Source organism: Rhinolophus hipposideros (genome assembly GCF_964194185.1).
Source record: "Rhinolophus hipposideros genome assembly, chromosome: 11".
Taxonomy (NCBI): domain Eukaryota; kingdom Metazoa; phylum Chordata; class Mammalia; order Chiroptera; family Rhinolophidae; genus Rhinolophus; species Rhinolophus hipposideros.
In genome coordinates, this window is record NC_138057.1 from 78115749 (window position 1) to 78131038 (window position 15290).

The 15290-nt window shown below is 52.2% G+C and overlaps 1 protein-coding gene across 1 annotated transcript; it reads right to left on the minus strand.

The window, feature by feature from the left end:
- Positions 1-3: 3 nt before the first annotated feature.
- On the minus strand, positions 4-14986 carry PTGES (prostaglandin E synthase). The gene is made up of 3 exons (XM_081066922.1): positions 14754-14986; positions 11821-11903; positions 4-4680 (listed from the first exon to the last, which is right to left on the minus strand). Exons 1-3 carry the CDS (start codon positions 14880-14882, stop codon positions 4431-4433), a joined length of 462 nt encoding a protein of 153 aa, XP_080923048.1. The 5' UTR covers positions 14883-14986; the 3' UTR covers positions 4-4430.
- Between the last annotated feature and the right edge of the window lie 304 nt (positions 14987-15290).

Here is a 15290-nt window from a genome sequence, read left to right on the forward strand (position 1 = left end):
ACACATACAATATAGTAGACATATTAGGCATGTAATACACATATATATTTACTATGCATGGCGAAAAAGTCTGGAATCATAATCCATAACATGAACAGTGATTTTCTCAGGGATGTGGGATTGTGGGTGTATATTCTTGAAGTATACCCTTGTAAATTTCCCTACTTGGGTACTAAGATATGGGCAAGTATCTTTCTAAAATCCTATCCAAACTGAAACCATCTTTTTCGAAGGACAATATGTACCCCGAGCCTTAAAGACGGGCATTCTTTTTGGCCCAGTGGTTTTACTTCTAGACACGTACCTGAAAGAAATGGGTGTGCACAGAGATTTATGTACAAAGATGCCCGTGAAAGCATTGCTTATGCTGATGCAGCCTGGAAAATTAATTATCCAACAATAACGGCAGATTAAATAAATGATGAGGGCATCCGGGATGACAGAATGCCAGGGAGCTATTAAAATTCATGATATTGACCATTGGAAGCCCTGGGAGGAAGTATAGAAGTATTAAGTCTCAACCAATGACAAAAGGCCAGTCCAAAGTGTTGCTGTGAGGCTGTGAGCCCTGAGCACAGATGCCACCCACATCTGTGACACACGGATATCTCCCCCGTGCCAAGAAACTCTGAGTATTTTTTATTATGGAATTTCCATCCTGGATAAAAACAATCCTGAATCCCTATCTCTCCGTACTACACACACACACACACACACACACACACACGCACACACTCATTTTGCACAGCATTCATTCACCTCATAGAAATGCCCTAGGAGCCAGGTGCTCTTCCAAGACCACGAGCACCAGAGGGAACACAGCCAAGTCTCTGCCCCCAACAGCGCACATTCCAGAGGGAAAGATGGACAATGGAGCAGGTGAAGACTGTGTGGGGCCTTGCTGGCCTTGTGAGAATGTGGCCTCCCTCTGATGGCAGAGAAGCCTCTGGCTCTGGGTGGGAGAGGACCTGAGGACTGAGGGCAGATGCAGGAATCTGGCAGGAAGGTGTTGCAATGACGAAGGTCCTCAAAGCAACATACGCCAACAAGGGTCCCAGTGGGTGAGAGTATGGGAGGTTGCCATTTCCTTCTTTGAGCTTTTCTGTAGTTTCTAAACCTTTGACATTGACCATTACTCATGAGTGCATGTAATTAACAGATTTTGAAACTTCCATCTACCTTTCAGGTTCCAATTCAAATGATGCCTCTCCCAGGAAGCCTGCTTGGATTCCCACCAACCCCAACACACACCCCCTCTTCTGTGATTGCCTGGCCACTCTGGAAGCCCATTCCCTAGTGCAGTGGCCTGCCAGGGACACACACACAGAGGCCCCAGGGTCCCCTGGATATTATGTGGGAAAAGGGCTCTGCCTCCCCAGGGTTCTGAACCCCCAGGTTCTGTCCCTGCCTCCAGGACTATGCAAACCAGTCCCTTTGTCCTCTCACTTTTCCCTGTTCCTCCAAGTTCCTCACACATGAAGGAAGTTCTTGGAAGCCTAGAGTCAAGAAATCCATTAAAGAGAGCCCCAGGGGTTCCTCGGAGGGGCCCTTATGGGAGACTGGGGTGCCCAGGTGGACGGGGTGCAGCATCGGTCTTGAGCTTCCTCCTTAGGAGTGTGCACTGGGGTGAACCTGAAAGTTTCTACAGCATTGGACCAAGCTGGCAACATTTCAAGGAGAGGGCTGGAACTCACAGCCCAGCACCCTGACCCTGGGGTCTGACGACAGGCCAGTCCAGCTCTGGCCTCTCCCGCTCACTCAGAGCCCAGGAGAAGATACCCGACACAGGGCTCCTACCAGAGACAGCGCCACCCTCCCAGGCCCCGGGCTTGGCCCAAAAGTTCTTGTTTTGCGGCGAGTTCCCCAGGCTGCCACCAGCACGCTCCACTCCCCGGCACTCCTCTCATTTCACACCACCCCAAACCCCAGGTCAGGAGGGAGGAGGCAGCCCCAAAGGGTTGATCCAAGTCTGGGTGCAGTGTGTGCTGCAGGTGAAAGGATGAGGCCAGAATTCACCGCTGCCCATGGTCAACCCCACTTGGTACCCGAGATGGCTGGAGGGTGGCCAACTGAGGCACCACAGGGGGGAATGAATGATGGGAGGCATGGGGCTGAGATTCCCTGGGGCTCCACCCCCTCCATCCAGGTCTCAGGTTTACGTGGTCCCGGTGGCGTCGGATGCCCTCCAAATCCAGGTCTGAGCTGGGCACGCTGCCCTCTCGGCCCTTTTCCCCAGGAGAGAAATACAGAAACATAAAAACTAGCAGGTTCTGTTCCTCTGGCCTTATTACCACACCCCAGGTCAGGGACATTGGGACAGTCACCTCTCCTCCCTGAGCCTTACTGCCCTCATCTGCATCCCCTCCTTCTTGGGATCATTTTTAAGGGTTAAGTGAAAAAAATTCTAAGTACCATGCCCAGCCAACGCTTAGCAAAGGGCAGGCTCCCTAGGCTCTCAACACATGGTTTCTAGGTGAGCAGCTGCGGCCCGAGACTGGAGGCTGTCTCACCACCAGGGGGCAGTGTTATCCACTCCCAGCTCCGAGAGCCGCGGCGTAGGGGATAACTAAGGCGGATTTCTGGTGAGGCCCGTCAGCCCATCACTCCACGGGGGCAGTTCACAGGCTGCAGGGAGGGAAGGTAGGAGGTGGACATGCCCAGGTGCTGCGGAAGGCTTCCCAGATCCTGGCCAAAAGGGGCAGTGCTGGGAGAGGGTTCAGGGAAAGTGAGGCAGTACACGCAGTGGTTAGACCAGGGCCTCGGACCCCGACAGGCTGCGGTCAGAGCCAAAAAGCCCATCCACCCTGTGGGGACAGGGCCCCAGAGAGCAGTTTCCAGGCTCTCAGCCTCACATAGAAAGGTGCCGGCTCAGGTAGTAAATGGCCATCAACTGTGATTGGATGGCCATCAGCTGTGGCTAGTTGGCCGTCAGCTGTAACCAGTGAGCCATTGGCCATTAATATAACTGCCATGGCTTTGCTAGCAGGAAAAATGGGGGCTAGCAAGAAGATGGTGGCTGGGCTGGCAAGCGCGGATTGCAGTTAGCACGGCGGAGTGTGGGTTGCGGATTGCAGAGCAGTGGACAGCAGGTTGCATACAGTGTGGCCCCTGCTTCCTATGTCTCCAAACCAGCTGCCAGCAAGACTATAGTGATATGACTCCCCTACCTATGGCTCCGTGGGTGTTCCTTTTTGGCTTCACCATGTCCTGCGTTCTTATGTGAGGAGCGGGAGCTGAGACCCCGCAGGCCGCCCTGCACGACAAATGGTGCAGCGAGCAGGGTCTCCCGCACGACACACCCCCTGGAGCCTGTGCCCTCACCTGTAAAAACGGAGGTCGTAGACCACCTCACTGTCCCTGGCGGGAGGCAGGAGGCTGCCTCAGAACAGTCTGCTTGCTGGCTGCTTGGCTTAACGCCACAGGCAGGGTGCGTCTGTGCGTTTGCCAGAGCCCATGCCCTCCTGTCAGTTTGGCCCCAGACACACATGCTCAAAAAAGTCCAGCGAGCTGGAGCCTCAGGCCGGCTTGGGCAGCGGTGGATGCCAGGAGCAAGCAGCCAAGAGGCTGCAAGGCAATGGGGCCAGCTGGTCAGATACACCACTTAACGATTAAAGCCACAGGTGTCCCAGGACAAGAGTCTAGGAGAGACACGATTCCTCACATGGGGGCACATTTGTGATTTGCAAAACTTGCAAAGACTGAAGGAGCCAGCAAATTCCTTTTAGTGGTTGGTCGTTCAAGCCCCTCATCCTTGACTGACAGTCCTCAGGAGAGGAGGTCGGCCTCACTGTGGGCCCCTTCCATCAGCACCTGCACCACAGGGGGTGGAATGTGGGGAGCACAGGAGGTGTCCACAGGGCACAAAGGAGCATAACCTCACCCTCACCTCGTTAAACTCCAGAGAAATGTCAAAACCACACCCTGTCTGGTCCTGGGCCTTGAGAGGGAACTGGCAGTGGTTCCCCTGGCCATGGCTGGGACTTACAGGGGAGCTTTTTAAAAATGCAGGTGCCTAGCGTCCCTTGAGACCCGCCAAACCGGAAACTCCGGGGTGGATCTGAGAAGTCTGCATTTATTAGAGGTCTGGATTCAGATGCCATTAGGTTTATTGACCTGAACTGAGTTTCCCCTCACTCTTCCCGTTCTTAGGGAGGAAGAGGGAGTGATGTTTTCAATGCTCTGATATATGAGTGGAGAAACTGTCTATCAATCTTGACAACCCATCTCCAATTGGCCACGTCACCCAGGAATCCAGGAGGCACACACGTGTGCACACGTATGCACACACACAGAGGCCAGCTGGGCCAGGAGCCCATGTTCAGCAGGTTGCCAGGAAACCAGGCAACCTCGAATGGACGCCCTGTCTTTCAAGTACAGCCCCAGTGGCTTGTGGCCAGCGGTCTGGTGGCCGAGGAGGTGTCAGCTGCTGGTCACAGGTGGCGGGCTGCTTCCCATATGATCTGCAGGGCCATGGAAACGCAGGGGATCTGGGCCACGGTGTAGGCCAGGGAGCGGGTGGGCGCCCGAAGCTTCCCCAGGTAGGCCACGGTGTGCACCATACGGCCCAGGAAGACGAGGAGGAAATGCATCCGGGCCACGAAGGGGTGGGGCCCCAAGAAGGAGTAGACGAAGCCCAGGAACAGGAAGGGGTAGATGTTCTCCATGTCGTTTCGGTGGGCTCTGGGAAGGCAAGGGGGTGCAGTCAGCCAGGTGGCAGCTTTGAGAATGTCATAGAAGCTGGGGTCATTTGCCCTGAGAGGCCCTGCCCCACTGGGGATCGTCTCAGGGGCACCAGGCAAGTCCATTCAGGGCCAGAGCAAGAGATACCCTGGCGGTGGGAGGGATGGCAACTCCACGCTGGCACCTACCAGCAGCTGAGGAAACAAAGCTCCCTTAACAGGAGCCATGGGCTATGTGTTGGGGGTTTCTTACCAAGCCCACTCCCTGCCACAGTCTCCCCAATCCTCCCCTCTGGGCTTGGACCCCAGGCGGGAAAAGTGGGGTTCTGAGGGGTTGAATGAGAGCTGGGTGTACCTAGGTCTGACTGGAAGCCATGCTCTTTACCACCACGGCCAACCTCCTTCCAAATGCAGGTTCCTGGGCCCTCCTGGGTGGGCTGAGCCCAAGAGCACGCAATCCACGCCTGTCTCTTATTCTGCTCCTAAATATAAGCATCCCCCCTCCCGCTTTCAGGGATAATAATAACAAGAACAGCTTCCACTCACTGGAGCCAACCAATCGCTGGACGCTGGCAAAGCTCTCCGTTTCATCCGCGGTATCCTGCTTCTTTTGTTGTTGTTTAAAATAATCAAGCATGTGAGTACGTTGTGTGTGTGTGTGTGTGTGTGTGTGTGTGTGTGTGTGTGTGAGGCCTGTGTATAACCCTACCATAAATAAATGACCAAGAAAGAAAATTCACCCACTTTGGCTAAGAGTCAGTTCACATTTCCCATGACTCCTGCTAATGGGCAGCTTCCTTTACGGAGGGCGGGGAGGTCGAGTCCCATAAATTAGAGACTGAGAAAGTGACTGAAGCCATAGATGGCATGTTGGGAACTCACATAAACAAGATACCCGGTGCCCGGGCCATGACCTCCCCAAAAAATAGGCCACATGTGTGAGGCTCAGGGAGTCTGCTGGAACCGAGCCGCTTCTCCAGGCCTTCCAGCTGGGATGCGTTTCACGAATGCTGTGCCAATGGGCCAGGACCAGCCCAGCATCCCCAGGTGGTGACCTGCTGCAGAGTCCTCTTCCCTCCCATTTCAAGGATAGCCTTAGGCAAGGGCTGTGGTATGTGGTATGTGGGCTGGGCAGGGCAGGGAAGGGGCCTGGAACAACCCAAAGCTGTAGGGGCCTCTGCAGGGTGGGTGTGGCCAAGGAAAAAGAGGTTTGCACTGAAGCCTACATGATGAGGGGCTGTCAGTGCAGGAGAAGAATTTCAGGGAGAGGGTTTGGCACATGCAAAGGTCCTGAGGTGACAAAGCATAGTGTATTCAAGGCATAGAAAAGTGAACGTGTGGCTGGAAGGTGAAGCACAAGAGGAAATGGGGCAGGATAAGAGTGGAAAGGGGCCTGAGAAGCAGGATAAGGAGTCTGGAATTCAGTCGGAGTGTATGAAAGCTCCCGTAAACCCAGCAGGGCCTGGATCTTTCTTAGGTCAAACTCAGAACATGGCAGTTGTGTCTCTGTCCCCCATACATTAGAGCTAACATGAGCCTTCCTTCTCCTTTTCTCTCGAATCTCGACCTTGGGACTCAGCCACAGGGAAAGTAAGTCTCCAACAGGGCATGTCTCACCCAGCTGCGTCAAAGGCTGCTACCTCCTACACCAGAGAATGGCAGGCACTGGCAGGCCCTAACCACAGGGAAGGAGAGGGGGAAACAGAACTGGGGCCACTCCAAGTCCTCCACCCAGCAAGTCCCTTACCTTACAGGGGAGTTATAGGGAGGATGCAGGAATTGCCCCTCTAAAATCGCTCCGTCCTATTGCAATGGAGCTGTTATACCAACACTACCTCCCCCTTGAGCTCTTAAGGGAACACCTTTGGAAAACCCATTTTAGATTAAATCAGTGTCTCAGAATGTGGTCTGCCTACCCAGGTGACGCGAGAGATGGTGCCACCTGGATGAGGTGTTATGTGTGTGTTACATGCCATTGAGTCAGCTCAGTCTCTTAGTGACGCTTTGAATGAGTGACGTCCACAATGTCCTGTCCTCATAGCCCTGTTCAGCTCCTGTGGACTCAGCCTACGGCTTTCTTTCTTTCTTTTTGTTTTTCATGGGGTCGGTCCATCTCATATTTGGTCCTCCTCCTTCCCTGCGGCCCTCTATTTTTCCCAGCATTATTGTCTTTTCCAAAGAATCCTGATGTGCTTGAAGTAGGACAGCTTCCGTTTTGTCATTTGTTTGCTGCCAGAGACGTTTCAGGCTTAATTGGCTTTAGGACCTACATACTTAAAGGAAAAACATCTGAATGAGCGGGTTTCATACGCTAGTTACACTTTCCCTGAAACTTTTAGATAAATACGTAATTTTTGTCGTGGTTACATATTTTTATCTAAAAGTTTCAGGCAGGGGCCGGCCGGGTGGCGCAGGCGGTTGGAGCTCCGTGCTCCTAACTCCGAAGGCTGCCGGTTCGATTCCCACATGGGCCAGTGGGCTCTCAACCAAAAAAAAAAAAAAAAAAAAAAAAAAAAAGATGGTAAAAGTTTCAGGGAAAGCAGAAGTAGCATAGGAAACCCATTCATTCAGATACTTTTCCCTATAGTATGTATTTATATTTTAAGAGTGGGTCTTTTTTTCAAGAAAGCAGTTAAGACAATCATTGGCCATACCCCAAAGAGCAGGTGACGGAAAGAAGTTGGGGAAAACACAGGGTGGGAGATGCTCACGGCAGGTGTGGGCCCTGCTCTGTGGGGCAGGATGGAGGGTGGGGAGATGGTCTTTGCAGGAAACCAAGCAGTGGGTGCCGAGCCTCACCTCCGAGTGCTAACAATTGGGGCTGGAAGACTCAGAGGCCAGCAGTGAGGAAGGAGAGGTGGCTGGGAGCTGAGAAAAGCCCCAAAGCTCTAACCCACAGACCCTAGGGCTGGCCCCGCCCTCCCTTCTCGCTCTGGTATGTCTCAAACCACAGTGGGGCCCCCACGAAGCCACAAGTGGTGCCAAGGAAAGGGAGACATGGGGAACTTAGGGATGATGCAAGAAAACTTACTCCCTCCCCACTCCAGGATCTGAATTGAGAGACACAGATGGAGTCACGTACGTGACTCTTGGGCAAAATGTGTCATTCAAATAACCACCAGTTTTTCAAGGAAAATGTCATGCCAAGAAAATTCCCGCTAGACTGAACTTGCATGGCCCTCTGCAGCATTGGGCCCGCCCCCTTCCCCCAAACAGACATTGCGACACCAGCTGCATTTTCCAGCATCGGGTTACATACAGCGGCGGTGGGGAGAGGGAGACCTGGTTACCCCCAGGTACCCTGGGCAGGGACAAAGCTGACAGCCGCACCAGGACTCTCCTTTTCCTTTCCCTGCTCCCTTCCCTGTTTTCCATCCACATTGGCGATTTCCTCGAATTCAGTTTAATACAACGTAAAGGCTGCTTAGTTTAAAAGGCAGATGTGAGAGAGTAAAACCGCCTTCATGAAGAGGAAAAGTGTTTAAGAGCAGAGCCCACATGTCAGCAGGCCTGGGAGGCCTGGGCTCAATCGCAGTTTAGCTGTCATGAGCTATGTGGTCTTGACAAACCTGTTTCTGTCTCTATAAATAACAGTTACCTCCTGGGAAGGCTGTTGGGAGAGCCAAGCGACTTGGTACCTATACAGTGCTGAGAATGCTGCCTATCAGTGAGTAGGTACATCCTAAGGGAGCTGCCATCTTCGTCATTGTTGTCACCAACATCACCAGCCCTGTCTTGGCCAGGCTGGTCAAAGCTAATTTCACCCTCTTGATTTTGCCAGATTCCGGACCACCCTCAGATGTCTTGGCCAAATTAATAAAAAACATTTTACGGTGCGATAGAAAGGGAGTGCTAGGCTAGGAGCCTGCAATTCTGCTGTGGGGCTAATTAGTTCTTTGGCCTGGTGCAGGGCTCTCTTCCTCCGTTCACCATCCCCAAAAGGAACGCATTGGATGATGTCTAAGGGACTTCTGGGGATGAGATTTGGGGACCCAGTTTCCTGACAAACCAGTTCACTCAGACAATTCTACACACTCCAAATAGTCAGAAACAGTCCAAAGCTGGGTCAAGTGTTTGTCTTCCTTCTGTGGGACCACTCAGATCTCCCCTCACTGCAGTTTCATACACAGACTCAAAAATTGGACCAAAACACGCAATGCCGGGAGACTCGGATTGGTATCATGGAAAGAAGGTGGGTGTCATCATTTGCCTTGAAACCTGGCTCCTGACTTCTCCCAGAGCTGGGCTCACGGTTTGGCTCCAGCCCGTGCTCATCTGCAAGGCAGATTTCCCCTCCGAGAACCAAGACCTAAGGGCTTTCCTGTTTGTGCAAAGGGTGCCCCTGACTGCACTGTAAGCTCTTGTCTAATAGTTAACTAACTTTCGCTTCCAGGGCCTCGCTCCCTCTGGAACTGGGTTCCAGCCAGTTCTCCAGTATTGGGCGACAGGATGTGTAATTCTGAGGTCTGCACCCTCAAGTTTCCATGATGTGTAAAGTCAGGAGGAGGAGGAGCCCCGGGGACCGGGACGGCCCAGGTCAGGCACAGTCGGTCCCCAGTCAATACCCGCCAAATGGATGTGAAACAGTATTAGATCAGAGGTGCTCAGAAGGCACTGAATTCAATTTCAACCATTTGAGCATCAGTCCTACCGTGTTTCCCCCAAAGTAAGGCCGGGTCTTGTATTAATTTTTGCTCCAAAAGATGCATTGGGGCTTAAGGTCAGGGGATGTCCTCCTGAAAAATCATGCTAGGGCTTATTTTCCGGTTAGGTCTTATTTTGGGGGAAACACGGTACTACAGGTGATGGGTCACTTTGATCAGAAGGAAACACTGTATTGGGTGGGTGGCAATGTGTCTCGCTGGCATGGTAAGCTTCGCTACGTAGAACCCCTGAATCCTATGAGAGGCCAAATACATCCTCTTGGTGGCTGTGGTGAGTTGGCTCAGGCCACCCCGTCCTGGCAGCCTGCTGCCTCACCTACACATGTCCTTCTGCACTGCCCAGGGAGTCAAGCCACCCAGGGGTGAAGGAGGGATAAGGGTCACCAGTATGGATTCCGTATGGGGAAGGCTTTTGTTCACTAAAGTACAACAAGTGTTCAGCAGTGTCTTGCACATAGTAGGTGCTCATTAAATGTTGGCTGGATGGAAGGACCTTATATGAAGGACTACCTACTGTAGTTACATGAGAAAAGGTGAAATAGCAAAGAATTTCACTTCTGACATTACACACATTCTGTAATTTTGAAAAGCCACAAGTATGTATATTACTTTCGATGGCCAAGGCCATAAAAAAATAAAAAACAGACTTTCTTTTAACAAAACACTCTCTATTACATATACGACCGGTGTCCCACCCATTCCTGTCTGTGATGCATGGGAATGTGCTGAGAACTATGTGAGGGATTCTTTTCTGTCTCACTGCTGTCCCGCTACCCACTTCTCTATGGAACTCCACTGAAAACCCCCAATCCCCTGGGGTGCTACCTCCTTGCTTTCCAGCCCACGGGGGTAAAACAGCAGAGAGGAAACTGCCCAGACGTCCAACTGAGATGGGTGACATGAAATTAAGATTTAGTCTCTGATGGAATTTTACACAGCCATTTTTTAAGAATCATTGAGGGCCGGCCCAGTGGCTCAGGCGGTTGGAGCTCCATGCTCCTAACACCAAAGGCTGCCGGTGCAATTCTCACGTGGGCCAGTGGGCTCTCAATACAAGGTTGCCAGTTCGATTCCTTGTCTCCTGCAAGGGATAGTGGGCTGTGCCCCCTGCAACTAAGATTGAACACGGCACCTTGAGCTGAGCTGCCACTGAGCTCCCGGATGGCTCAGTTGGTTGGAGCGTGTCCTTTCAACCATGAGGTTGCCCGTTTGATTCCTGCAAGAGATGGTGGGCTGTGCCCCTGCAACTAACAATGGCAACTGGACCTGGAGCTGAGCTGCGCCCTCCACAACTAAGATTGAAAGGACAATTTGGCTTGGAAAAAATCCTGGAAATGCAAACTATTCTCCAATAAAGTCCTGTACTCCTTCCCCAATAAAAATCTTTGAAAAAAACTATCATCGAGTACTATTTACTGACATGGAAAATGAAATAATGTTAACTGGAAAAAAATCAGAACCCCAAATTGGGTATACAAGGCATGCCTATGAGTCATTTTATGAAAAATATTTAGACCTAGAAGACAAAGAGGAACTAGGTGAAAATGTTTATAGTGATTAGAATTGTGAGGTTCTCCTTTTTTCTTCTTCTATGTATTGTCAACATTACCCAAATTGTCTGCCATGTGCTGATTTTTATAATAAGAAAAATTGTTTCTGGTGGACTGGGGAATGCTAAGTATGAGAATATGTTCAACTTCACTCGGAAATAAATGCAAAATAAAACCAAAATGTGACATATGTTTTCACCTATCGCACTGGTGGTATATCCACCCAGGAGTGGATATGCTGAGGTGGCAAGGCCCCAGAGAAACATCTCACAGACCGGCGCTGGGCATACATTTGTGCCCTGTTGGATAATATTTCTTGGCATTTAATTGCATCCTGCAGTTTTGCTCACATGTACACGCAAAAGCAAATGAAAGAGGTTTGGATGCACTCTGTTCGTAACAGAGGGGAGAGCAGCCTAAATGCCCATCAGAGGAGAGCTGGGCAGGTGGGTCAAGGACGCATTCAGCAGAGTAATGGCATAAATACCACAGCGCCGAGGCAATGACTGAGGCCCCTCTATGAGCTCGTGTGAAACCTCCACTGTCGTGTGAAAAAAGCAGAGTACAGCCAAATGGGTGAAAGGTGATCCTTTGGGGGTTAAAAGGACAGAGCATGGCACATGTGTTTGCACGTTCAGAAAACATGGTAACTGCATTGGCTCCTTGGGAAAGAACTGGGTGGGACCGCGGTCAGAGATGGGAGGAAGACTGACCTCCCTGAATATCCTTTGCTCCCTTTGTAATTCTGAGCCATCAGCATGTATTACTTTTCCACAGTTAATTAGAAATCAAATCAATGAATAAATAGAGCAGTCTGAAGGGGTCAGGAAGGCAGAAGACCTTGGCCTCCGCGATGTTCAAGCCCCAGTGTTCAGAAGAGGGCCTGAAAGGACAGAGCGTGGCCAGGCTGAGACCAGCGGTACTTGCCTGAGGCAGCGGTCCACATCCGGGTCGCTCCGGCAATACTGAAGGCCTCCGTGTCTCAGCGCATCCTCTGGGTTGGCAAAAGCCTGAAATATATCAACTGAGAATTACTGTTCAGGAGAGGGGACGGCCCGGTTGCCTGGGCCTGGTACGTGTGGTCACATGCACGTCCATTCACCAGCGTCCATGAGCTCCTACTATGTGCCAACTACTGGAACAAGCCTGTGAACAAGGCTGCTATGGATAGAATGTTTGCATGCCCTGAAAATTCAAATGTTGAAACCTAACCCCCAATGTGATGGCTTTTGGAGGTGCGGCCTATGGGAGGGGATTAGGTCATAAGGGTGGAGCCCTCATGAATGGTGATTAGTACCCTTATAAAAGAGACTCGAGGCTCCCTGGCCTCTCCTGCCATGTGAGGGCACAGTGGAAGACAGCCATCTATGAACCAGGCAGCGTACCCTCACCAGACAGAATCTGCCAGCATCTTGACCTTGGACTTCACCTCCTCTGTAACTGTGAGAAATAAATTTCTGCTGTTTATAAGCCGCCCAGTCTATGGTATTTTGTTAGAGCAGCCCAAACGGACTAAGGCAAAGGCTGTCCTGTCCCTGCTGCTATGAGTCTCAGTCTGCTGGACCAGGGAAGACCAGGTGGTGAGTGTTAAGAAAGAGAAGACAAGGTTGACCTTGACAGTGTTCACAGGAGACCTCATGGAATCTGGAATCAGAGGCTTCTCTGAGGCAGTGACATTAAAGATGAGGCTTGAAGAATGCATCCACATTAACTAGACGAAGAGAGGGTTGAAGCAACAGCAATCAAGGCATGGGAACAGCATGTGCAAAGGCCCTGGGGTCAGAAGATGGGCATTCAATGAATTGTCAATGGCAAGCAGAGACTTCAGGTCACACTCAGGTCATTGAAGGCCCAGGCCCATCACTCATGCTCCACTGTTCCCTGACGGCATCCAGGCAGGCCAGCCCCACCAACCCACAGCAAACCTCAGTACCAGGGTTTTTAAATTGCCCGTCCAATGGCAAATCCTGCTGCTTCTGACTCATGAGCCCTTGGAACATCTGTCCCCAACCGCTGGTTTGTCCTGCATGTTGGGCCTGTCTCAGCCCCACCCTAGAGGTGAACGCGGCCCATTCCTTATGCCTGTCTCAATCAGGATCGGAGCCCCCACACCCAGAATTCTCCGCTGGCCCTCAAGTCATGGTATCACCAATTCTGATGGCCCTGCAGAGTCCATGGACTTGTGACACCCTTTAAAGGGTATTAGCATTCAGCAGGCAGTTGCCTTTGGAGTCCACCGTCCATAGGGTTGGTTATCTCTGAAGACAGACCTGGAATACTAGTCGGCCTGGCCAGGCGCCACCTGCAGTACAGATGGGAAGAGTCCTGCCATCCGAAGCTGGAGTCCTACCTACCTCTAGCGGGGGCAGGGGGCACGTCCTTGGGATGCACTCCCATGAAGCAATCCAGTTTTAATAAGTGATGAGAACTAACAGTGGTGGAGCGTTTACTCAGGTGCTGAATTCTCCTGGCACTACTGTGACAGAGGAGGAAACAGATCCCAGACTTGCCCAAGGTCCCAAGGCTAGTGGGTGGAAGAGCTAGCGCCTGCACCCATCACCTCCATTCCCCTCCCCTCCTTATCACCTTCCCAAGCAGAAATGAGAGAAAAATTTGTAGGCAGCACCTTGGGGACAGCCCCAGGGAGGTTTCCTTTTGCCATTCCCCACTGACCAGGCAGACGGCACTCAGACAGGTATGTCTCCTCTCTTCCCTGAATTCAGGTTAAAAGGGAAGCTCGGGGCCCCTGCACTTCACTATTGAAAACCCCATCCCCCTGTGGCAGGTGTGGACGCTGCAGCTGGACACCTGGGCTCAAACCCAGCTGTGTGGCCTTCCAAGTATTATCTTCTCTCAGAACCTAGGTTCCTCACCTGAAAAACAAGGTGAATAAGGCTACTCCCTTCCTCCTCCAGGGCTGTGGTGGAATTAAATGCTCACCTCCTTGAAAGGATTCAATGGGGAATGCAGCTGTCCCTGCTGGGTGCCTGTATCCTGCAGCCTGGGTGGGCCAAAGCAGAGAGGAGGCCAATTGACCAATGGTCCCCCGGGAGCTGCCCTGCCTCAGTGCTGCATCTACCTGAGCCAGGGGCTGAGCCGGCTGCCCAGTGTGCACCCTCCAAAAGATGCCAGAGCCAGCCTGGCCTCGCCTTTAAACTGGACAAAGGGGACAAGGCGGCGGTTTCCAGAATTGATTCCTCTACTGAAATACCTGGGAGGGTAACCAGCAGGTGCCCACTGAGCCTCTGCATCTAACAGGGTGGATGGGAAGCTTGGCCCACAACATCTCTGCTCTGCCGTCCAGTCCCGCATGAGGAGAATCTAGCTAGAACCCTGTCCCACCCACCCGCTGGCTCTGGCTCAGATCTCAGCCGCTTTATTATTGTTTTATTCCCCTGAATGGTCGGGGAAATTCCTCCCTAAAAGCTCCGTGGAGCCCGGCCGAGACCCGGCCCCTGGAGGCTGCAGTGGGTTTGTAAGTGACCTCGCCAGCGAGCTGGGAATTTCCACTTAAAGCTCTCCTGGATCTTGTTTCACCGGTTCCCACTCCACCCAAATATCAGATCTGTGCCCGGAAGCCACCAGGTCAGACGAAGCGTTATGTTGTCTTGCTCCACCCCAGGGACCGGTATCTCAAGAGCTCAGTGGCACCGGTCCAGTCTCGTCATGCCAAGAACTTACGTGATGGCACCGTGAGTGAGTAAATGCTCTTAAAACAGAGGACAGGAAGGTGCGGGCCCTGCTGGAACTGAGAGCCACAGAACAGGCACTGAGAGAGCACCTGGTCCCCAGCCTTGCACACTCATCCTCTGGCCCGAGTACCACCTTGGCAGGGTGGGGTCCCCGAGGGCGGCACGTACCTTCTTTCGCAGCCTCACTTGGCCCGTGATGACGGCCACCACGTACATCTTGATAATCAGCAGTGTACTGCAGAGCAGGAAGGCCGGGAGCACCTGGCCACTTACTATGGCCAGGACGGGCGCAGGCATCTTGACAGGAGGAGCTCTGGGGAAGACGCGAGGCGGGCGTGTGGCAGTGCCGATAGCCGTCTCTAGAGCGGGAGGAGGCGGGGAGAGCAGCGCTGAGGCCTGTCTGCACTGAGCACCCGCCCACTCCCAGGCTGCCGCAACTTCTGGCCCCAGGTGCTGGGGAGAGCAGAGAGCTTGGGGGTGTCCCAGATCCAGCCTCTCGCCTTAGGCCACCCCTCCCCGGCAAATCCTTAACCACTTTCTGTTTCCTGTTTTAAAAAAAAATTTCAATGGAGTAAATTTGAAGACCTAATTGGCTTTTTTTCAGCGATTCTAGCAACTGGAAGGGCACTCGGGGTTTTTTATAGGATGGAGGGGCAAGGGAGTTAATAATGAAAGAAAAGGAAGGATTATTTCGGGGCTGGGACG

Coding starts and splice junctions, on each gene's coding strand:
- PTGES (XM_081066922.1), bottom strand. CDS start 14,882: ATGCCTGCGCCCGTCCTGGCCATAGTAAGTGGCCAGGTGCTCCCGGCC. Junction 11,904..14,753: donor AAGTGAGGCTGCGAAAGAAG/GTACGTGCCGCC, acceptor GATATATTTCAG/GCTTTTGCCAACCCAGAGGA. Junction 4,681..11,820: donor GATGTGGACCGCTGCCTCAG/GCAAGTACCGCT, acceptor TTGCCTTCCCAG/AGCCCACCGAAACGACATGG.